At 40.2% G+C, this 25,633-nt stretch overlaps 1 protein-coding gene across 7 annotated transcripts in view; it reads left to right on the forward strand.

Annotated features, from left to right (window-relative positions):
- Positions 1-25,633, forward strand: part of PPP2R3A (protein phosphatase 2 regulatory subunit B''alpha) — a 206,535-nt gene that overhangs the window by 75,705 nt on the left and 105,197 nt on the right. For all 7 annotated transcript variants that reach the window (XM_004037696.5, XM_055382948.2, XM_063704230.1 and 4 more), the window contains one exon: positions 7,779-7,881. In XM_004037696.5, the coding sequence (XP_004037744.2) occupies positions 7,779-7,881 (103 nt within the window). The remainder of the gene's footprint in view (positions 1-7,778; positions 7,882-25,633) is intronic.

Genomic DNA, 25,633 nt, shown 5'->3' on the forward strand with positions numbered 1-25,633 from the left:
CAGCTCGGCTGCCCAAAGTGCTGAGATTATAGGTGTGAACCCCACACCCAGCCAATTTTACTTGTTAAATTTGGGTCTCAGGATTTGAATCTGGCAGCAGTGAAATAAGCAAATAAGAACTCCCCTTTATGGGGGGGCAAATCAGATGTGTCACATGGGAAATACATTTTCATTCCCATATGATCCAATTTAGAATTATATATAGTTGATTTGTTAGAAATACTGAATTCTAATAGATTTTAATCATTACCTTTTGAAAGCTCCAGTTAAGGAACTGAAGGACTAGTATATTTATCAAGCTTTTCCTGGATTCTAACATTCTGACAAATTTTCTTGAATTCAAACCCAACATCTTTCTTCTTTATCTCTTTTTTCTCCCTTCTTTCTTCTTTAGGAGTTATTTCTTGGTATATTTATACATCTTAGCTAAGTATCACAGCTTGCCCCTTCTGCCTCTTTTAACTGATCAGCACCCTTGTTATGCATGTTCTTCTCGCCTTTTCTGAGCTAAATATCCTTCCTGGTAAACTATTGGGAAATGCTACTCACCTATTGTTATTATTATTTAACATCAACCTATAATAGCAGCAGATTGAACAGACAGATTCTTTCTAATTTCTTCATTTCAGCTAAAAGCCCTTAATAGGATAATGCTTGAGAATATAGTAGGTGATTAATAAATGTATTCTTATTTTTAAAAATCTAGCAGCAGGTCAAGTTCAAGTTCTTCATACATCACATTAGAACTAAAGAGTCTATGTTGGTGGAGCGTATTCTCATAAGTGGGAACTGAACAATGAGAACACATGGACACAGGGAGGGGAACAGCACACACTGGGGCCTGTCGGGGTGGGGTGAGGGAAGGGAGAGCATTAGGAAAAAATAGCTAATGCATATTGGGCTTAATACCTAGGTGATGGGTTGATAGGTGCAGCACACCACCACAGCACGTGTTTATCTATGTAACAGACGTGCACATCCTGCGCATGTACCTTGGAACTTAAAAATAAAAAATTTTTTTTAAAAAGAGTGTATGTTGGTGGATAGATCATAGCCACCACCACAATAGCTGTATTCTTTTATTCAGATGAATTGTTTAAATTTTATCTGTAAGGAAGACATTTCTGCAAAACGCAAAAAGCGGGGGAAAGACATGAAGTACAAGTCTCCATTTTGGTTAACTGCAGGAAAATTGCTTATGAAGTTATATAGCATGAGCAACTATCCCTGTCTTTTTTTCATCAGGAAAATTCTATGAATAGATAAGTGTGTCTCTAAATTAAAGTGTTATTTTACAGTCAGATATTAAAATGGTTTGAGTGCCCTCTAGTGGAAATTCCTCTTTGAGCTCTTAAAATGTCTTTTAAAAGCCAGGGTGCTTGAAGGGAGCCCCGAGTGTGGCTATTTTGGGAGACTAAGCAGCTAAACATGGTGGTGTGAGTTACCACGTTGACCTTGGAGAAGACGTGTTTAGTTTTGTAATTTTTTTTTTTTTTTAACAAATTGTAACATTTGCATAAAGCATTGTGGGCTCAAGTATAGTATATTAAAACTTTCAAATAAAAAAATTGCCAACAGGTAATTATACAGAATTAAACCATTTTGGAGAATACATATATATGCTGACTTGCTCCAGTAGCTCTACATCATCTTAAAAAAAAAAAAAGAGTCAAATATAAAACTCATAAGAATATAGGGAAATGGCCGGGCGTGGTGGCTCACGCCTGTAATCCCAGCACTTTGGGAGGCCAAGGCGGGCAGATCCCGAGGTCAGGAGATCGAGACCATCCTGGCTAACACAGTGAAACCCCATCTCTACTAAAAATGCAAAAAATTAGCCGGGCGAGATGGCGGGCACCTGTAGTCCCAGCTACTCAGGAGGCTGAGGCAGGAGAATCGCGGGAACCCAGGAGGCGGAGCTTGCAGTGAGCCGATATCGCGCCTCTGCACTCCAGCCTGGGCGACAGAACGAGACTCCATCTCAAAACAGAATATAGGGAAATAATTTCTCTCATGTCAGACTGCTCATGGGGTGGAGGCCTCAGTATCTCTCCTCCAAAGGGCTCTGGTCCACTTCCTTTCCCTGTGCCGCTGCCCATTTCATGTCTATACTCTGACATATATTCTTATAGTCAGGACATTTTTAGGAGAAAGACATTGCTCCATAGCATTTCTTTTTGAGGTCCTGGAGTATCAGCTTTTGGGCAGAACTCATCTCAAATGGAATCAATAATATTGCTTCAGCTTTATTATGCTTTACTTTCTTTTACCTTTTCATATCAATGTATCATTTGTCCATTAACAAAATAACATTTTGTCCTAAAAGTTCTGAAAGATGCTAGTTTAGAATAGCTATGCTTACCTTCATTCTTTAGCTTTCATGACTTTTATCTTTTCTCCTGCCATAGAGTTGACCAGCCAGTAACACTGGCAGAAAATTGTAATTCACCTTTTCTTTCTATTTCACAGCAAAAGACCATTTCTGATTTCACTTTGTCCTCTCAGAGTAGCTCTCATCTGTCATGTCTCTGCTGTTTTTATATCTTACGATTCTGTTTTATATATATAAGTAGTTCTTTTGAAAGACCTCACTGTTTTTCTATTGTGATCATCCCACCCATTTTCTAATCCTGAGAGGTGGCTCCTATTAGCATCTATTGCGTGAATCTTTTTTCTGAAACGTGTTTATTTAACTTTAGGAGCCTTAAGCATGTTGAGGAATGTTATGGAGAATAAGTATAAAAATCATAGTATAGCTCTAATAAGCACAAATGAAGTATACATCTGTTTGATGAAAAACATTTTCTTATTTTTCTTCCTTAATCACTTGTTGAATGCTAACTATATGCCAGATATTGTGTCTGGTCTTGAAGGCGGTTGGGATACAAAGAAAGTAAGACAGTTTTATACCCTGTAAGGAGCTTACAGTCTAGTGAAAGAGTTACACCAAGCCATGTGTGCTGGCTTGCACCTGTAATCCTAGCTACTTAGGAGGCTAAAGTGGGAGGATCGCTTGAGCCCAGGAGTTTGAGGCTGCAGTAAGCTATGATCATGAGACTGCACCACAGCCTTGACAACAGAATGAGACCCTGTCTCCAAAAAAAGAAAAAAAAAAAAAAAGACAAGGATGTTAAGATGGCCAAGAAGACACAGCCAGGGAGAGCTTCCCTTTCCTACCAAGAGAAACCAAAATATTGAGTAAACCAGCATACTTTGAACAGATCTTTTCAGAGAAAGCACTGAGAGTCAGTGGAGAGATGATGCAGTCACTGGGGCTGAAGAGGGAGGAAACTGAGAACTCTGCATGGGCTCTGAATGGCTCCTAAGGAAGGGGTGAAAGAAGTAACTGCAGAGCAGGCCACTGTCACTGTGGACCTCTGGGATTCTAGCTGCAAGAGATCCCACAGCCACCATGGACGTTGGAGTTGGCAGGGAAAACTGCTTGGAGAGCTGGCAGAGACAGAGCTCGAGGCTACACAGAGCCCATGGGGTTTTGTATGGGAACAGCTGCAACAAAACACAACCATAGGCACCTATCCCCCAAGGCTCTCCATATTCCTCTAAGAGGCTCTAACCTTTGTTGACTGCCAGACCTGGAGAGAGCAGGGCTGTCTTTCCCACAGGACCAGGGCACATGTGATCCGTGCACTCTCCTGTCCACCAGCCCCTCCCAGGGCTCCTGTCTGGCTTCTCCCGTAGGAGCAGGCACACAGCACAGCCTCCACTCCCCTGCGAGAGCACTTTTGCCAGTGGCCCCCAGTGGAGCGCTTTTACTGGTGGCCTGGGAGCACCTTGGCTCACCCAGCACAGCTGGTGCTCGACCTCAGGGAGCCAGAGAACTAAGCTACAGGCCTGGTCCCAGGCCCCCAGGGTTAGAGCACACAGTCCAGGAGTGCCAAGCTGAGACTTGTGGTTGGAACTCAAGTGGAGGAAGAGCCCTCACTCTCAGAGCACTGGGAAAAGTGAGGTATGGATTAATGGGCTGGCACAGGAACTGGGCCACAGCCTCTACCCAAGGGAGCCTGGCAGTCTGGAACACCTAATAGCCCAGTGATCTGGGTGCAGAAGTCTTGTGACAAACTAGCTGGTTGGGCCAAATTCTGGGCAGTAACCAGGAGACCTGTCAAGGAAGCACAAGCTGGGAAGTGCTGTCTGCTGGCCAAAAAAACGTAGGCTGTGGGCACCACACCAGCTGCACAGCCAAGGCAGCATCACCCTACCCAGGGATCCCTCACCCTTGACCTACTGCATGAACAGACCACCCACAGATATACCCCTAACCTGCAGTCTACCTGGTAGCCCTTACTATTAAATGCCATCTCCCGGGTTACAGCTTGAATTACAGCACCAAAAAATTCCAGCGTGAATTGCCTGAGAAAACCCAGTACAGGATTCTGGCGACAAATAAAGATCCCATACAGGCCAGGCACAGTGACTCATACCTGTAATCCCAGCACTTTGGGAGGCCAAGGCAGTAAGATTGCATGAGCCTAGGAGTTCAAGACCAGCCTAGGCAACATGGCAAGACTCTGTCTCTACAAAAAAATTAGCCAGGCGTGATGGTATGCACCTGTGGTTCCAGCTGCTTGGGAGGCTGAGGCAGGAGGATCACTTGAGCCCAGAAGGTTGAGGCTGCAGTGAGCTGTGTTCACGCCATTGTACTCCAGCCTTGGTGACAGAGCCAGACTTTGTCTCAAGAAAGACAGAAAACTGTAATCCCAGCACGTTGGGAGGCCAAGGCAGGTGGATCACCTGAGGGTCAGGAGTTCGAGACCAGCCTGGCCAACATGGTGAAACCCCATCTCTACTAAAAATACAAAAAATTAGCCGGGCATAGTGATGGGCACCTATAATCCCAGCTACTCCGGAGGCTGAGGCGGGAGAATCATTTGAACCCGGGAGGCAGAGGTTACAGTGAGCCGAGGTTGCGCTGTTGCACTCCAGCCTAGGCAACAAGAGTGAAACTCCGTCTCAAAAAAAAAAAAGAAATCCAGAAGAGATTCCATACAGAGCCTTGGCCCTCTGAAAGCATGCAGAAATAAAGCCAATTGGCTATACTCAGCTTGCACCACAGTCAAACCCTCAAGGGAAATAAAGTAAAAACAAAAAAGCTCCATCCAAAGGACAAAGGACAGCAACATCAAAAGATAAAGGAACACCTGCCCTCACAGATGAGAAGGAACCAGCACAAGAACTCTGGCAATTCTAAAACGCAGAGTGTGTTCTTACCTCCAAATTATCTCACTAGCTCCCCAGCAATGGTTGTTAATCAAATTAAAGCAGCTGAAATGACAGAATTCAGAATCTGGATGGTAAGAAAGCTCAATGAAATACAGGAGAAAGTTGAAACTCAATCCAGGGAAAACAGTAAAATGATCCAAGAGTTGAAAGATGACACAGCCGTTTTAAGAAAGAACCAAACTGAACTTCTAGAATTGAAAAATTTACTACAGGAATTCCATAATACAACTAGAAGCATTAATAACAACAGATCAATCTGAGGAAGGAGTCTCAGAGCTCAAAGACCACTCCTTTGAATCAATGCAGGCAGACAAAAATAAAAAAGAATTTTAAAAAATGAAAACTCTCAGAAATATGGGATTATGTAAAGAGACCAAACCTATAACTCATTGGCATTCCTGAGAGAGAAGGAGCGAGAGTACGCAACTTGGAAAACGTATGAGGATATAGTCCACAGAAATTTCCCCAGTCTCGCTAAAGAGGTGGACATGGCTGAACTCCATGGAGCAGTTTGGAGATTTCTCAAAGAACAGAGTTTACATTTCAATCCAGTAGTTCCATTACTGGGTATATACCCAAAGAAAAATAAGTCATTCTACTAAAAAGAATTATGCACCCATATGTTCATTGAAGCACTGTTCACAATTGCAAAGACATGGAATCAACATACATGCCCATCAATGGTGGACTGGATAAAGAAAATGTGGTACAGGTACACCATGGACTACTAAGCAGCCATAAAAAAGAATGAAGTCTTGTTCTTTGTAGCAACATGGATGCAGCTGGAGACCATTATCCTAAGCAAATTCGCAGAAACAGAAAACCAAATACCATATGTTCTCACTTGTAAGTGGGAGCTAAACATCAAGTACACATGGACATAAAGATGAGAACAGGCCGGGCGTGGTGGCTCACGCCTGTAATCCCAGCACTTTCGGAGGCCGAGGTGGGTGGATCACGAGGTCAGGAGATCGATACCATCCTGGCTAACACAGTGAAACCCCGTCTCTACTGAAAATACAAAAAAAAAATTAGGTGGGTGTGGTGGCGGGTGCCTGTAGTCCCAGCTACTTGGGAGGCTGAGGCAGGAGAATGGCGTGAACCCAGAAGGCAGAGCTTGCAGTGAGCCGAGATTGCGCCACTGCACTCCAGCGTAGGCAACAGAGCGAGACTCCGTCTCAAAAACAAAAAAAAAAGATGAGAACAGTAGACACTGGGGAATACAAGAAAGGGTAGGGATGGAGGGAGCAAGGGCTGAAAAACTAGCTATTGGTACTATGCTCACTACCTGAGAGATGGATTCGTTCATACTCCAGACCTTTATATCACTCAGTATACCTTTGTAACAAACCCGTACATGTACCCCTGAACCTATAATAAAAGTTGAAGAAAAAAAAAGTTATTCCAATAAGGTTATGCTATTGTGGAACAGCCATGACAGAAATAATAAGCGCATGGAAGGACACAGGAGGCCAGCGAGAGTTCCTGGAAGGTGAAGTAAGGGAAAAGGGTATTGTGGTAAGGACGGTAGCATTTACAAATGCCTGGTGTGAGAAGGCATGGAACATTTGTGCAACCACAAGTGCAGGAATGGTAAGAGAAGGGGACATGAGCAGGTAGGATCAGATTCTGGAGGCCCTTCTATGTCAGGTCAAGAAGCTAGGACTTTAGGCCAGGCGCCGTGGCTCACGCCTGTAATCCCAGCACTTTGGGAAGCCGAGGCAGGCGGATCACAAGGTCAGGAGATCAAGAACATCCTGGCCAACATGGTGAAACCCCCGTCTCTACTAAAAATACAAAAACTAGCCAGGCGTGGTGGCATGCGCCTATAGTCCCAGCTACTCTGGAGGCTGAGGCAGGAGAATTGGTTGAACCCAGGAGGCGGAGGCTGCAGTGAGCCGAGATCGTGCCACTGCACTCCAACCTGGGTGAAAAGAGCAAAACTCCGTCTCAAAAAAAAAAGCTGGGACTTTAGCCTACTTGACAGAAGAATTTTAATTTGGACAATGACGTGATCAAATATGTTACTCAGAAATATCAAGCAACAAACAAGAGCCTAAGCATGGATATTGGCAGTGGGAGACAGAAAGAGGCCAATTTGGTAGAAATGAAACAACATGGTAGTTGATAGGTGTGGGGGTAAAAGGAAGGGAGAAGTTCATGACGACTCCCAAGTTTCTAGCTTGAACCATTGGGTGCTTGGAATACTAGATGAGGTTGCTGGAGTCCTGAGGAATGTTTCCTGAAAATGCTTTAGACAGCTGTTCCTTCCTGTTTCCGTTTTACCATCAAGGTCAAGGCCTTATTACTTCATGCTGAGACCCCTGGAAGGGAAGAGGGTCTAATAAACTTGAGTACTCATCCAACCTAATAGACAGACAGCTCATCATTCTAAAACATCCTTTGATTATGTAAATTCCTTACTTGATTGTTGATCTGAGTGGCCTTCAGATCAAACTGAAATTACTAACTATTGATGTTATTGTCATTGTTTGTTCAGAGGAACTAATCTTCCTAAGCAGTTGTTTCTTTTATAGGTTGCTGAATAACCATCATGATGATGCCTCTAAATTCATCTGTCTTCTAGCAAAGCCCAACTGCAGCTCTCTAGAACAAGAGGATTTCATCCCTCTACTTCAGGTAATTTTCATCTCCTTTTGAAAATGGGTTCTAATTTTGGAGTTTCAGCAGTTTTGTTTAAAATTTACAACTATAACATGTCAATTGAGCTACACAAATCTAGATATCAGATTCTAGAAGAGTGGTTTTCAAACTTGTTTTAGCAGTAAGATCCTCTCGTTAAATGAAATCTCGTTAAATGAAATCTAAAACAGAACCCATAGTAGTAAAAGAGCTACTCCTTCAGGGCTACTCCCACTGAAGCAGAGGAGAGGGGCCACTCATCCTCCCCCTTGCCCACCCACAGCAATCACTGAAGCACCTTCTGAAATGATAGAATGCAAGAAGATAACTTCTCTGTTAGCGTAGAACATAGCTAAGAACCTGGTAGAAAGAAAGAAAAGGTCATGATGTAACCAGAATCACTCTCACGATCTCTGGGGTCTTCACTCACTGCCTCCTGACCCTTTATTTAAGTACAGTTTTTAAATGCTTGGTTTCCTGATTCTTCAACCCAAGATATATTTGAAACAGAAAATTAGAATAGGAGAAGGGAAAGAGGATAACTAGAATCAAGTGCATGGAGAGCTGCAAAAACCAGACTACACCACCAGACTACAAAGGTAGTGAGGAGAGTAAGAAACACTAAGAGAAAAAAAAGACCCAAAAGCTTTAAATGTACTCTAGTCTGGGAGTAATTTAGGATAATGGCAGTAGTCCCAATCCCATTACCAGATTTCAGCTGAGATTAGTAATTTATTTTAGTAGCATAGACTCTATATGTACTTATCTAGAAAACTCATTTATAGGGAGCAGCTTTCACTGATGGAACCAGATAAAACAATGGCACTGTACTTCTCATTTTTCCTTTTCTGTCTGTGAAATTTTAAACTCTGTGTGTTGTACATCCATATATTATACATGTAAAAAAAGGATAAGTCTCAGACCTGAATAAACCTCAGATCTATCAGAAGTATAAGTTTCTGGATTTGAATTTCTGACTTTAGCCTTCATTTACCAGGTTGGCGGATATTTTTAACCTCAGACCTTCCTGAGGTTTCTCAGCCTGGAGCTGTGCCACAGTTCTGAGGTCTTACACGGTACCAAAGCATTAGGGTTGGGAGTTACTGCTGAGACATCAGCCATCTTTGGCTAGCAGATTCCCTTCAGATCCAGAGGTCTTTGCTGCTTCTGTACCATGTGTGAAGCCCCAGAACCTTTGGTGAAGATACCCATGGCCCATCTGCCTAGATGCACACACAGCTGTTTTCTTTTAAGGTTTTAGCTGCCCCCCTAGGGTGTTGCCAGGCAGCAGGGTCTCTTTGCTCCTATCACCCACAGACTTCTCTTTCTTTTTCCTGACACTAAGAGGTCTTCTACTCTGCAGAAATCTCCTGCTGCCATGTTCTCTTATGCTTTCCTATCTCTGCCTTCAATTCTCCTTGCTTGTATTGTCTGCTTCCCTTTCAAGTAGGGGTGAGCTCCCTACTCACTACTTCAGGGCAGAGAAGAGAAGTGACCTCAAAATCTTCATGGCTTTTATGGCACTGTGCGTATTGTAGGCTTAAATGCAGGGTCCACAGTCATTTGGCCTAGTTGACCTTTGTTAAGGTTTTAGAGAGAAAGAGATGTCTAACAGAAAGAGCCCACCTGGGGAGTGTTTCTATCTAGGCCTTCCCATGGGAATCAGTTACATATCAGTATTGCACCTGTTTCTACTATAGCATTCTTCATAGCCTGAGATATTGCTTGTTAATATTCTTGTTTTCATATCTAAATATTTGGTTTTTCTAAGCAGATCACAAATTCTTTGAAGCTAAGATAAGCTTTTCCTGCCTGTTGAATGTGCATCATTATTTTAGGTGTTACAGTAAATCCTTGTTAGCTCTTAGTATGGATACCTAAAGAAGGGCATAAAATACATGGAAATAGTTGAGGTTTTTTTAAGTTGTATTCATGGCTGCCATGTTTTGTTGTTGTTTGTTTTTTTGGAGACGGAGTCTCGCTCTTGTCACCCAGGCTGGAGTGCAATGGTGCGATGTCGGCTCACTGCAACCTCCGCCTCCTGGGTTCAATTGACTGTCCTGCCTCAGCCTCCCGAGTAGCAGGGATTACAGGCACCCACCACCACACCTGGCTAATTTTTGTGTTTTTAGTAGAGAGTGGGTTTCACCATGTTGGCCAGGCTGGTCTCGAACTCCTGACCTCTGGTGATCCACCCGCCTCAGCCTCCCAAAGTGCTGGGATTACAGGCATGAGCCACCACACCTGGCCATGCCATGATTTTTTTAAAAGATTTTTGCCGAAATATACTCACACAAAACACCCAAATCACAGGTGTCCTAGTCAATGAATTTTCACAATGTAGGCATATCCATATAACTAGCACACAGATCCAAAAACAGTATTACCAGCACCTGCAAAGCCTGTCATGCTCCATCCCAGTCACTGCCACCCAACAATAACCACTACCCTAATAACACCATAGTACATAGATTTTTAATTATAGTAACAATCTTCCATGTTTAAAATTTGAAGTTTGGTTCTGATTTTATTTTATGCTCAGGGCCCTTGGGCTTGTCTAATTTGCATAATTGCTTTGATTATCCTTAGACTCATCTGCTACGTGGTTTTGTTCCCCTAAAAAAAATACTCATGAGAATGAAGATTCTTAATAGTTTTTGGCATTTAATTAAGACCATTTTACCTGATAATATCCAACATTAAATATTCCTATGTTTTGTGAAATCTCAAATCTTCAATATTTGAACTGCATTGTAATAAAACATTAGGTTTTTTTACCGGTTATCTACTGCTCTCCATCCTCACTCTATCAATCCATTCTTGGCCTTGCTCTGACCCTACAAAGTGCGTCTTTGGGGCTCTCTTGCTGACTAGCTTTTGGTTGGATCTGGGCAGTGGGAAGCATTGCCAGTAAATGGGAGGACAGAGGAAAGAAAAGCTGGCATTTCTTCCCTGCTCTCTGCCTCGGCACAGTAACTGTGTCTCTCTACAATACAGCTTCTGCTGGACAGCCCCTTGTCTGTGGTCCTAGTGCCTACTAGGCTCTCCTCCTCCCCTTGTTCCTTTGGCCCTCAGGACTATAACAGTATCCTCCTGTCAGTAGTCTCTGGGTGCCTCATTATTCCCTTGTTTGCTCCCTTCATCCTGCTCACAACTCTACACGTAATCTTTTCATGAAAGCTTCATACAGTGAATTCTTTTTCCTGTGGGGACCCTACCCTGACTGATGCAGTTCTGAATTTTATCAGAGCTTTAATAAAAGCTTTGACAGGAATGTAAATTAAGTTTAGACTAAGAAAATGAGAAACAGACAACAACAAAATCATAATTATGAGTTAACAGACATTTATACTTCCCTTAAATCTAAGGAGAAATCTTATTTGTATTTAAGAAGTGGACTTGTGGAGTCTTCTGGTAAAAGAGACAAACTAAATAGAGACATTATCCTCCCATTCTTTCCCAAGCCCTTCTGAAGTTAAAGTGTAGAAATTAAAAAGGAATAAACCCATGGAAGCCAATGAAATGGTAGAGAAAATCAACGTACAAGAAATCTTAACATATTTCTTTAAGATAGAAAGTGACCACATGTCTTGTGGGACTGTGGATGGAGCTGGAGGCCATTATCCTTAGCAAACTAATGCAGGAACAGAAAACCAAATACCACATGTTCTCACTTATAAGTGGGAGCTAAATGGTGAGAAGTTATGAACACAAACAAGGAGACAACAGACACTGCGGTCTACTTGAGGGTGGAAGGTGGAAAGAGGGAGAGGAGCAGAAAAGATAACTATTGGGTACTGGGCTTAATACCTGTACCTGTAGTGAAATAATCTGTACCACAAAGCCCTGTGACATGAGTTTACCCATGTAACAAACTTTCACATTTACTCCCAAACCTAAAATAAAAGTTTAAAAAAGATTCTGTGATCTTAAAATTGTAAATAATAAATGGATTTATATGGACCAAAAAAAAAAGAAAAATAAGTAACCAGAAGTAGGCTAAGAAAACCACAACCCAGAATCAGGAGCTGTGTGTGGGCTCCAGTGGAGAAGTGAGCTCCTGTGCTCATCAAGGCCCAGAGCAGCTGTAAATTCAGGGCTGACTGACCCAATGAGAGATACTGGAAATGGGGATTCACTGAAGGTCGGTATACACAACAATCACTAGTTGACTCCTTTCCTGGTTCACAAATATAAAGTGCAGCCTGACATTTATTCACAAGCATAAACACACTAACAAGACAATAAAGCATGCTAAGGCTTCTAATGTGACAGCCGCAGATTGAAATTCTCCTTATTTCTCTTTATTCTGGCAGTTGGAGATCCCGGGAGGTCTCACCAGTTTACTCTAAAATAATGCCTGTCAGTCAACACACCCACCGTAAATGCACAGAACCCCGAGGCAGATTTGGTACTCAAGAAAGATACCTGTTGAAAAATAGACCTACTTATATTTCCACAGAGGAAAATTATATCAAATTATATCAACTACCTTGTCCTTCTTAAACATGAATGGACAACGAGGTATATGAGGAAAATGATCATCATTAAAGAAAAATAAAGGTTAAAAAAACACATACACAGAAAAAGTAGCCCAGAAAAGAAACAAAACTAATTCAGGAAACAGAAGAAATGAGAATTTTTTGGGGGGGGAAATAAACGTGGTGTTTTATTTTCTGGATTATAAAGTGAACAAATACTTAAATACTGTTATTTCTTTACCCAGTGCTTTTTATTTCTAAGCACTTTTATTTTAAAAATGTGAATTATATAATTCCCCCTACACACATATACATACACCTATAAGCACATTAAATACTGCTTTGCCATGACAGCTCAGTATACTTCACAATTCTTTTTTTTTTTTTTTTTTTTTTTGAGTTGGAGGCTCGCCCTGTCACCAGGCTGGAGTGCAGCGGCACGATCTTGGCTCACTGCAACCTCCGCCTCCCGGGTTCAAGCAATTCTCCTTCCTCAGCCTCCCAAGTAGCTGGGATTACAGGCATGCGCCATCACACCCAGCTAATTTTTGTATTATTGGTAGAGATGGGGTTTCATCATGTTGGCCAGGATGGTCTGGATCTCTTCACCTCGTGATCTGCCCACCTCGGCCTCCCAAAGTGCTGAGATTACAGGCATGAGCCACCGCGTCCAGCCTACTTCACAATTCTTAATGCTATTCTGTGTGGAATACAAAATGCCTTTTTATCTGAATTAACATGCATTTAAAAAAATTTAGTATATGTGAAAGTAAAGGAATTATAAATCAGTAGGAAAGATGTTCAGGTAAAGGCATCATCAGTCAGCTCAGTAGATGTTGTCTACATTTATTTTCTACCTTTGTAAAACAAGAACCTGCTAACAGTCTTAGGTAAATGGTAAAGTAACATATTTTTGCCCTGATGCCATTGGTCACAATGCCATGAGATAGCTGCTGTGTGTTTAGTCTCAATTTCCTGTTTGCAAAGAAATGCATTAATTCAGTTTTCTACTCACTATATAATTCGGTTGTAGGGATATAGATATCTCATTTGAGTTCTCTGAGTTTTTTATCTTTATATCTAAAAATTTAATCTGAAAATAGTAAAAGCAGAAAACACTGATTTAAAACCTTAAAATGCTACTGCTCAGTGCATGTAATAAAAGTTAATGTTTATAAACATTTCAATATTTTAAAGTATATTTCCTTAACTTCAAGAATCTTGACTTTGCTTGCTACAAGGCTTTTTTCCTCAAAGATTCCTTTTAGGCTTACTTTGGTGTTCAGGATCTCCAGTTATAAATGTAGAAGAGATGAGTGTGCAAGATAAAATTAAAAAGCCAGACATACTTTCTATCAAGCTGCGTAAAGAGAAACATGAAGTACAAATGGATCACAGACCTGAGTCTGTTGTGTTGGTGAAAGGAATCAACATCTTTACATTGCTCAATTTTTTGATCAACTCTAAGAGTTTAGTTGCTACCTCAGGTCCACAGGCAGGACTTCCTCTGACCCTCTTATCCCCTGTTGCTCTCCGAGGTGCCATAATGCAAATGCTTAAGGCACAAAGTGTAAATGTGAAGACACAGCTCTTTCTGGATACAGAGACCAGTTTAGTTTGGAGATTGCAGGTTCTATCATGCCTCATTCCCTGTATTCACTGACCATGCTGCTCAGATCTTCACAGAGCGGGTCTTTCTCTGCAGTACTGTATCCACACGAGCCAACTGCTGTATTTAACACCTGCCTGCCAATGGACAAAGTACTTGATACAGAGGTTGTTCATAAGGAGCTTACTAACTGTGGTTTGCACCCTAAGACTCTGGAGCAACTTAGAGAAATACCACTACTTGGGAAATCATCTTTACGGAATGTGGTGATGAGAATTTTTTAAAAACAAATTGCACATACTGATATAAATAAATGATTGGGGAGAAGAAACAAATCTATGCAGAATTGCAAACAGTTTAGTAGACACTGCAGTCTTAAAGAGGGGAGCGTAAATCACCATTCCTTAAGAGTAGGCTATGCATAGTGATTTCAGGGTGTGGGGAGTAACTTTACAGTGGAGGAGCCTGACAGATACTACCTCAGTCTGATGATCAAGGCCAACATCAGCAGTCATCAATCACGTTGTTAGTATGTACCTTTGGCAAGATATGGTGCAAAGGACATGTTACTTCTCTGGCCTTTCTCCCAAAAATCCATAAACCCAGTCTAATCATGAGGAAAACATCAGGCAGATTCCAGTAATGAAATATCCTACGTAATACCTGACTAGTACTCATCAGAACTGTCAAGGTCATCAAAAGTAAGGAAAGTCTAAGAAACTGTCACAGCCAAAAGAAGTCTAAGGAGACAAAACTAAATAGAATATGATGACCTGGATAGAACACTGGAACAGAAAGAAGACATTAGGTAAAAATTAAGGAAATGTGAATAAGGTATGGACTTTAATAATAATGTGTCAATATCAGTTTAATTTTAACAAGTGGACCATATAGTAAGTGTAAGGTGTTAATAATTGAGGAATCTGGGTGCAGGGTATATGGGAACTCTCAGTGCTGTTTTCTTAATTTTTTTATAAACCTAAAACTATTCTAAAAAAAAACCAGTTATTTTAAAAAGTACTATATTAAGGAAGGTTATATACAATAAGAACCGTAAAACAAAACCTTTATCTTACACCGTATATAAAAATCAACTGAAAATGGGTTAAAGACTTAAATGTAAGACCTGAAACCATAAAGAAAACATAGGGGTAAGGCTGCGTGACACTCGTCTTGGCATTGATTTTTTTTGGATATTAACCCAAAAGCACAAAGGAAAAAATAGACAAATGGAATTGCATCAAAGTAAAAAACTTCTGCACAGTCAAGGAAATAATCAACAGAGTGAAAAGAAAATCTACAGAATGGTAGAAAATATTTGCAAACCATATATCTGGCAAGGTGTTAATATCCAAAATTTGTAAGGAACTCAAAACGACTCAATAGCAAGAAAATAACCTTATTTTAAAATGGGCAAAGGCAACAGGTATATGAAAAAATACTCAGCATCACTAATCATCAGAGAAATGAAAATTAAAGCCATAAAGTGATATCATTTCACCTTCTCCCCAGTTAAAATGGCTTGTTTTAAAAAGACAGGCAATAACATGCTGGTGAGGATGCAGAGAAAGAGGACCCCCTCCCCCCCCGCCGTACACCGTTGGTGGGAATGTAAATTAATACAGCTACTATGGAGAACAGCTGGAGGCATCATGCTACTCAAAAAAACTAAAAATAGAACTTCCATATGATCCGGAAATATCCAAAAGAAAGGAAATAAGTATATCTGCACTCTGTGTTTATTGCAACACTATTCACAATAGCCAAAATATGGAACCCCCCAAGTGCCAATCAATGGATGAAGAAAATACAGTGTATATATACACAATGGAATGTTACTCAGTCATAAAAAAGAATGAAATCCTGTCATTTGCAGCAATATGGATAGAACTGGAGGCCATTATGTTAAATGAGCAAAGCACAGAAAGATAAATATCACATGTTCTCATTCATATGCAGGAGTTTAAAAAATGGATCTTGTGAAGATAGAAAGTAGATTGGTGGTTACCAGAGACCAGGAAGGGGGAAAGGGGAGGGAGAAGATGAAGGGAAAAAGAGAATATAAATGTATTTATTACCACTGAACTGTACACTTAAAATGGTAAATGTGGTAAATTTTATATTTATATTTTACCTCAATACATTTTTAAATGGTGAAGAATCTGAATAGACATTGCATAAAAGGAGACAAACAATGGCCAACAAGTATAGAAAAATGCTCAAAATCACTATCAGAGAAAAGCAAATTAAAACCACAATGAAAGATCATGTCACACCTGTTAGAATGGTTGTTATCAAAAAGACGAAAGATAACAAGTGTTGGAGAGGATGTAGAGAAAAGGGAATCCTTGCACACTGATGGTGAGAATGTAAATTACTATAGCCATTATGAAAAACAGTTTGGAGGTTCCTCAAAAAATTAAAAAGAGAACTACCATATGATCCTACAGTCCTACTACTGGGTGTATATCCAAAGGAAATGAAATCAGTATGTTGAAGAAATATCTACACTGCCAGGTTCATTGCAGCATTATTCACAATAGCCAAAATACAGAATCAACCTAAGTATCAGTGAATGGAGGCATAACAAAAATGTGAACTAGGTATTGAAGGAACATACCTCGAAATCATAAGAGCCATATATGACAAGCATCATACTGAATGAGCAACTACAACGGTATTGGAAGTTCTAGTCAGGGCAGTCAGGCAAGAGAAAGAAATAAAGGGCATCAGGAAGTCAAACTATCCCTGTTGGGAGACGACATGATCCTATATTTCAAAAACCCGCCAGTCTCAGCCCAAAAGCTTCTTAAGCTGATAAACAACTTCAGCAAAGTCTCAGGATACAAAATCAGTGTGTAGAAATCACTAGCATTCTTGTATGCCAAAAACAAGCCGAGAGCCAAATCAGGAATGAACTCCCATTCACAACTGCCACAAAAAGAATAAAATATCTAGGAATAGCTAACTAGGGGGGTGAAGGATCTGTACAAGGAGAACTACAAACCACAGCTCAAATAAATCAGAGATGACACAGACAAATGGAAAAACATTCCATGCTCATGTGTAGCAAGAATTAATATCACTAAAATGGCCATATTGTCCAAAGCAATTTATAGATTCAGTGTTAAACTACCATTGACATTCTTTACAGAAATAGGAAATAGACTACTTTAAAATTAATATGGAACGAAAAAAGAGCCATAATAGCCAAGGCAATCCTAAGCAAAAAGAACAAACCTGGAGGCATCATGCTACCCATCTTCGAACAATGCTACAAGGCTACACAGTATGGTACCAGTACAAAAACAGATACATAGACCAATGGAACAGAATAGAGAACCCAGAAATAAGACTGCACAGCTACAACTGTCTGATCTTTGACAAACCTGACAAAAGCAATTGGGAAAGGATTCCCTATTCAATAAATGGTGCTGGGATAACTGGCTAGCCACATTGCAGATTAAAACTAGATGCCTTTCTTATACCATATACAAAAATTAACTCAAGATGGATTAAAACGTAAATGTAAAACGCAAAACTATAAAATCTCTGGAAGACAACCTAGGCAATACCATTCAGGATGTAGGCACAGGCAAAGCTTTCATGACAAAGACACCAAGAGCAATTGTAACAGGCAAAAATTGACAAATGGGATTTAATTAAACTAAAGAGCTTCTGCACAGCAAAAGAAACTATCAACAGACTAAACAGACAGCCTACAGAATGGGAGAAAATTTTTACAAACTATGCATCCAACAAAGGTCTAATATCCAGCATCTATAAGGAACTTAAATACATTTACAAGAAAAAAAAACCATAAAAAAGTGAGCAAAATACATGAACAAATATTTTTCAAAAGAAGACATGCATGTGGCCAACGATCATATGAAAAAAAAACTCAACATCACTGATGATTAGAGAAATGCAAGTCAAAATCACAAGGAGATACCATCTCACACCAGTCAGAATGTCTGTTGGTAAAAAGTCAAAAGATAACAGATACCGGCAAGGTTGTGAACAAAAGGGAATGCTTATACATTGTTGGTGGGAGTGTAAATTAGTTCAATCATTATGGAAGACAGTGTGGCAATTCCTCAAAGACCTAAAGATAGAAATACCATCTGACCCAGCAGTCCCATTACTGGGTATGTATACAAAGGAATATAAATCATTCTCTTATGAAGAGACGTGCCATGTGCATTCATTGCAGCACCGTTCACAATAGCAAAGACATGGTGGAATCAACCTAAATGCCCATCAATGATAGACCAGATAAAGAAAATGTGATATATATACCCTATGGAATACTATGCAGCCATAAAAAAGAAAGAGATCATGCCTTTGCAGGTACATGGATGGAGCTGGAGGCTGTTACCCTTAGCAAACCTAACACAAAAACAGAAAACCAAATACCACATGTTCTCACTTATAAGTGGGAGCTAAATGATGAGAACACATGGACACATAGAGGGAAACAACACTGGGTCCTGTTGAAGGTTGGAGGGGGTAGGAGGAAGGAGAGGATCAGGAAAAATAACTAATAGTTAATGGGCCTAATACCTGGGTGATGAAATAATCTGTACAACCAAACCCTCTTGACACAAGTTTACCTATGTAACAAGTCAGCACATGAGCACCCGAACTTAAAACTTAAAAAGATAATATGGTATATATACACAATGAAATACCAGTCAGCTTTAAACAAAGAAGGAAACTGTTATTTGCAGCAACATGGATGAATTTGGATGACATTATGTTAAGTGAAGGAAGCCAGGCACAGAAAGACAAATACTACGTGATCTCACTTATATGTAAATCTAAAAATGGTAAACTCATAGAAGTAAAGAATAGAATGGTAATTACCAAATAATATGGTTTAGCTCTGTGTCCCCACCCAAATCTCATGTTGAATTGTAATTCCCAGTGTTGAAGGTGGGGCCTGGTGGGAGGTGATTGGATTACGGGGGTGGTTTCTAATGGTTTAGCACCATCCTCCTAGTGCTGTCTCATACAGTTCTCATGAGATCTGATTGTTTGAAAGTGTGTAGCACCTCCCCCTTGTTCTCTGTCTCTCCCCTGCTCACTATGTAAAGATGCGCTTGCTTCCCCTTCGCCTTTCGCCATGATTGTAAGTTTCCTGAGGGCTCCCCAGTTATGCCTCCTGTACAGTCTGCAGAACTGTGGGTCAATCAAACCTGTTTTCTTCATATATTACCCAGTCTCAGGTAGTTCTTTAGAGCAATGTGAGACTGGACTAATAACCAAAGCTGGGAGGATGTCAATCAAAGGATACAAAATTTCAGCTAAATAGGAATAATTTCAAGAGATCTATTATACAAGATGGTTACTACTGTTAATAACAATGTATCCTATTCTTGAAAATTGCTAAGACAGTAGATTTTGTGTTTTCACTACAAAATAATGAGGTAATACATATGTTAATAACTCAATTTAGCCATTCCACAATAAATACATATTTTGAAACAACACACTGTACATGATAAATATGTACAATTTTATTTGCCAATTTAAATAAATGTAAAAAAGAATTAAAAAAACAAGAATAAACTGTATGAAAACTGAATGCTGATACAAGGAAAAGCTGTTAGAATTTTAAAATGTAGGTACCAAAAGCTCAGCATAAGACCTGGAAACTAAAGTTGAGGATATCTTTCAGAGAGAAAGAGAGAGAGAAAAAGAAAAGGCATATAGAGGACCACTTCAGGAATTTTAATATCTAACTAATTGGAGACTGGGGAAGAAAGAAGGGGAAAAGTGGAGAGAAAAAAATCATCAAATAAAATAATACAGAATCATTTTGCAGAGCTAAAATATATGTCTTTGGTTAAAAGGAGCCACTGAGGCCAGGCACAGTGGCTCATGCCTGTAATCCCAACACTTTGGGAAGCCAAGGTGGGCGGATCACTTGAGGTCAGGAGTTTGAGACCAGCCTGGCCAACATGGTGAAACCGCATCTCTACTAACAGTACAAAAATTAGCCGGGCGTGGTGGCACGTACCTACAGTCCCAGCTAATCGGGAGGCTGAGGCAGAAGAATTGCTTGAACTTGGGAGGCAGAGGTTGCTGTGAGCTGAGATTGCGCCAGTGCACTCCACCCTGGGTGACAGAGCAAGACTTTCTCAAAAAACAAGCGAGGCCAGGCACAGTGGCTCACGCCTGTAATCCCAGTGCTTTGGGAGGCTGAGGCAGGTGGCTCACGAGGTCAGGAGATCGAGACCATCCTGGCTAACACAGTGAAACCCTGTCTCTACTAAAAATACAAAAACATTGCCAGGCGTGGTGGTGGGTGCCTATAGTCCCAGCTACTCGGGAGGCTGAGGCAGGAGAATGGCATGAACCCGGGACCTGGGAGGTGGAGCTTGCAGTGAGCCGAGATCGCGCCACTGCACTCCAGCCTGGGCGACAGAGCAAGACTCCCATCTCAAAAAAAAAAAAAAACAACTGAGTGCTGACAATTATGAATTTCTTTAAGACACATGCATAAACATGTCCTTGAAGTTTTAGAAAAATGTAGATAAAGAGACTAGGATGGTATTAGATTCTCATTGGCATCCCTCAGGAAATGGATTTGAACTTAGATTTCTGTATCTTGCTAACCTACTAATTAGGAATGAGGTTCACATAAACCTGATTCCTGGACATTCATGGACTCAGAAAGTTTATCTCCTTTATAAGTTACCTCTTTGCTTCTTAAACAGTTACTTGCATATATACTGCAGCAAAGTAAGTAAACCAAGAAAGAGGAATGCATGAGATCTAAGACACAGTGGATTCAATCCAGAGAAGTAATGAAGGGCAGCATCAGGATAACTGAAGAGCAGCCAGTTCAGAAGAGAGAAGGTGGTAAAATTCCTCCAAGCAGGTCTTCTCCATGATGGGGGAGAGGGAGGCAAGGAGCAACTCCATGCAATACAGTTACATTTGAGAATAAGGGGGCTGGGCACAGTGGCTCACACCTGTAATCCTAGCACTTTGGGAGGCCAAGGTGTGCAGATCATGAGGAGATTGAGACCACCCTGGCTAACACGGTGAAACCCCGTCTCCACTAAAAATACAAATAATTAGCCAGGCGTGGTGGTGGGCGCCTATAGTCCCAGCTGCTCAGGAGGCTAGGGCAGCAGAATGGCATGAACCTGGGAGGCGGAGCTTGCAGTGAGCCAAGATCATGCCACTGCACTCCAGCCTGGGTGACAGAGTGAGACTCCATCTCAAAAAAAAAGAATAAGGAAACAAGGCTATGATGAAGCCTGTGTCAATAAGTTAAACAAATGGAAGAACATTCCATGCTCATGGGTAGGAAGAATCAATATCATGAAAATGGCCATACTGCCCATGGTAATTTATAGATTCAATGACATCCCCATCAAGCTGCCAATGACTTTCTTCACAGAACTGGAAACAACTACTTTAAAGTTCGTATGGAACCAAAAAAGAGCTAGCATTGCCAAGTCAATCCTAAGCTAAAAGAACAAAGCTGGAGGCATCATGCTACCTGACTTCAAACTATACTACAAGGCTACAATAACCAAAACAGCATGGTACTGGTACCAAAACAGAGATATAGACCAATGGAACAGAACAGAGCCCTCAGAAATAATGCCGCATATCTACAACCATCTGATCTTTGACAAACTTGACAAAAACAAGAAATGGGGAAAGGATTCCCTATTTAATAAATGGTGCTGGGAAAACTGGCTAGCCATATGTAGAAAGCTGAAACTGGATCCCTTCCTTACACCTTATACAAAAATCAATTCAAGATGGATTAAAGACTTAAATGTTAGACCTAAAACCATAAAAACCTTAGAAGAAAACCTAGGCAATACCATTCAGGACATAGGCATGGGCAAGGACTTCATGATTAAAACACCAAAAGTAATGGCAACGAAAGCCAAAATTGACAAATGGGATCTTATTAAAGTAAAGAGCTTCTGCACAGCAAAAGAAACTACCATCAGAGTGAACAGGCAGCCTATAGAATGGGAGAAAATTTTTGCAACCTACTCATCTGACAAAGGGCTAATATCCAGAATCTACAATGAACTCCAACAAATTTACAAGAAAAAAACAACCCCATCAAAAAGTGGATGAAGGATATGAACAGACACTTCTCGAAAGAAGACATTTATGCAGCCAAAAGACACATGAAAAAATGCTCATCATCACTGGCCATCACAGAAATGCAAATCAAAACCACAATGAGTTACCATCTCACACCAGTTAGAATGGCAATCATTAAAAAGTCAGGAAACAACAGGTGCTGGAGAGGATGTGGAGAAATAGGAACACTTTTACACTGTTGGTGGGACTGTAAACTAGTTCAACCATTGTGGAAGTCAGCGTGGCAATTCCTCAGGGATCTAGAACTAGAAATAACATTTGACCCAGCCATCCCATTACTGGGTATATACCTAAAGGATTATAAATCATGCTGCTATAAAGACACATGCACATGTATGTTTATTGCGGCACTATTCACAATAGCAAAGACTTGGAACCAACCCAAATGTCCAACAGTGATAGACTGGATTAAGAAAATGTGGCACATATACACCATGGAATACTATGCAGCCATAAAAAATGATGAGTTCATGTCCTTTGTAGGGACATGGATGAAGCTGGAAACCGTCATTCTGAGCAAACTATCGCAAGGACAAAAAACCAAACACCGCATGTTCTCACTCATAGGTGGGAATTGAACAATGAGAACACGTGGACACAGGAAGGGGAACATCACACTCTGGGGACTGTTGTGGGGTGGGGGGAGGGGGGAGGGGTAGCATTAGGAGATATACCTAATGCTAAATGACGAGTTACTGGGTGCAGCACACCAACATGGCACATGTATACATATGTAACTAACCTGCACGTTGCACACATGTACCCTAAAACTTAAAGTATAAAAAAAAAAAAGACTCTGGAGGGGTGCATGGGTTCTATACTAATGTGTTTTTCAAATGTGTTTCAGGCTGTTTCTCTTCTTGTGGATATGTCAGGAAATGGTTGTGTTCAGCTTTCCAGCTTAAGGAAACTTGTCACACCTAATGAAAATTGTTTCCATAATTTTTGTGTAAATAAAAATGATTTCTAATTTCATGAAAAAAAGTAAGTTAAAAACAATTAGAAATGCCAGGAATAATGAAAAAACTATATAAGACAGCCACGATCTAAACAAGAAGCAGAATAAAATATGGTATGATTATGAACAGCTGATGCAGTTAGAAAAGACAGTTTAACCTCAATGTCAGAAACAATCTCCTTTGAACATTCCAAGACCCTGATGCTGGACCTACACATAATGAAATATGTTCCTCATAGATTGCCTGACCTGACATTCAACCATATTTATATAATCAAAATATCACAAAAACATTTTAGTTTATAGCATCTAAAATCACTGTGTGGATAATCTATAGAAAATTTTATTGTGGTTGTAGAACAGTATGAAAAAAACCTGCGCAACGTAAAAGTCAAAATATTGCCAATAAAATGTGAAGGTAAAAGGGAGAAGAAGAGAGAATAAGGATGGGTTGATATTATCCTATGTAAAAGGAAAGTAAGGAACTATGATGAATGAAAATTAGATGGATAAATACAAGTTTTGCAGCTTACAAAGATAATCAACCAAAGAACTGAACATCATAACCTCAAATATTGGGATAGGGGAGTAAAGTAGGACAGTATAAATGAGCTAAATCCACGTTTCCTAGCAAAGAATCAATATTTTCTAAAGTTGATAAAGTAATAATTATAATGTAGTTTTTAATTACATTTTTATTAAATATATGTTTAGTTATAGAGATAACCAGCAAAAGACCTAAAAGTGTAAATGATTGGAAAGAAGTGGGGCTAAAGATGGAAGGGTGGGGTAGGTTAGTAGAACGTTTATTTATATAAATGCTTGTATATGCTTTTGCTTTTATACTGTGTGTGTATATATAAATTTTTTAAGTTTTTATTATGGAGAATTTTGAAATGCATACATACTGGTATAGCAAAGCCTTATGTACCCCTCACCTAGTCCCAGTAGTGATCAGAAATTAAGAAGGCAGAGAATAAAAAACCAATAGCACTTTTAATAAATTGAAATTTTGGTTATGGGAAAATATTAACAAAAACCAACAACTGACTAATTTGATTAAGAAAAAAAGGAGAATACACTAATATGCAAAATAAGAAATAACAAGGAGGATCTCACTCTGTTGCCCAGCTGGAATGCAGTGGCACCATCATAGCTCAGTGCAGCCTCAACTATGTGGGCTCAAGCAATTCTCCCACCTTAGCCTCCCAAGTAGTTGGGACAACAGATGTGCACCACCACACCCAGCTAATTTTTACATTTTTTATAGAGACAAGGTCTTGCTATGTTGCCCAGGCTGGTCTTGAACTCCTGGTCTCAAGTGACCCTCCCGCCTTGGCCTTGTAAGTGCTGGAATTGCAGTTGAATCACTGCACCCAGCCAGAAGAACCTTTTAAAATCAGAAAAGGCTACTTTGCAGACATCTAGGAAAATAAATTTGAAAACCTAGATGAAATGGACAGTTTCCTAGGAAAATACATAGGACCCAAATTGACTCCATTTGATTTAGAAAGGTAAACAGACTAGCTTTTATAGAATAAATACAGATATTTATTACAAAACTGCACAAAAAAGCACAAGGCCCAGGTAGTTTTACAGAGGAATTCTACCAAACCTTCAACAACCAGGTAGTTCAAATGCTCCATAAATTATTTCAGAGTATTGAAAAGGAAGGAAAATTTCAAACTCCTTTTATGAAGCAAGTATAACACTGATACCTAAATCAGGAAAAGACAATCCAGAGAATAAAACTGCAAACAAATATAGCTTCAAGATGAATGATAAAAGGTAATAAAATATTACCAAACAATATACCATGACCAAGTGGGATTTATTCCAGGAAGGCAAGATTGTTTTAATATTAGGATATTTATTGTGTTAAGCTGTTCTTGCATTGCTGTAAAGAAATAACAGATACTAGGTAATTTATAAAGAGAAGAGGTTTAAGTGGCTCACAGTTCTGCAGGCTTTACAGGAAGTACGGTGCTGGCATCTGCTCGGCCTACGGTGAAGCCTCAGGGAGTTTTCAGTCATGGCAGAAGGACAAGGGGGAAGCCAGCATCTCACTTGGCGAGAGCAGGAGCAAGGTGTGGGGGAGTTGCTGCACACTTTTAAACAACCAGATCTCACGAGAACTCACTATCTTGAGGACCGCACCAAGAGGACAATGCTAGATCATTCAAGAGAAATCCACCCTATGATCCAGTCACCTTCCACCAGGCTCCCATTTGCAACACTGAGGATTACAATTCAACATAAGATTTGGCAGGGAAATAGATCCAAACCATATTATTTATTAATGTCGTATGTTATATCTAAGGAAAAAAAATTTCTCTATTTTAGATACTTTCTTAACATGATGAAATACATATACCTTAGTGTTAAAGCCAATATCTTATTTAATGGGAAAACACTACAGGCTCTTCAACAAAGATCAGGAACAAGGCAAGGATGCCCACTATCTCCACTACTATTCAGCATTTTACTGTAGTAATTGTATAAGAGAAAACAATTAGAAGCATAAGATTCGTTAAAGAAGTAAAAGTATCTTGTTGC

Source organism: Gorilla gorilla, chromosome 2, assembly GCF_029281585.2.
Source record: "Gorilla gorilla gorilla isolate KB3781 chromosome 2, NHGRI_mGorGor1-v2.1_pri, whole genome shotgun sequence".
In the NCBI taxonomy this organism is placed as follows: Eukaryota; Metazoa; Chordata; class Mammalia; order Primates; family Hominidae; genus Gorilla; species Gorilla gorilla.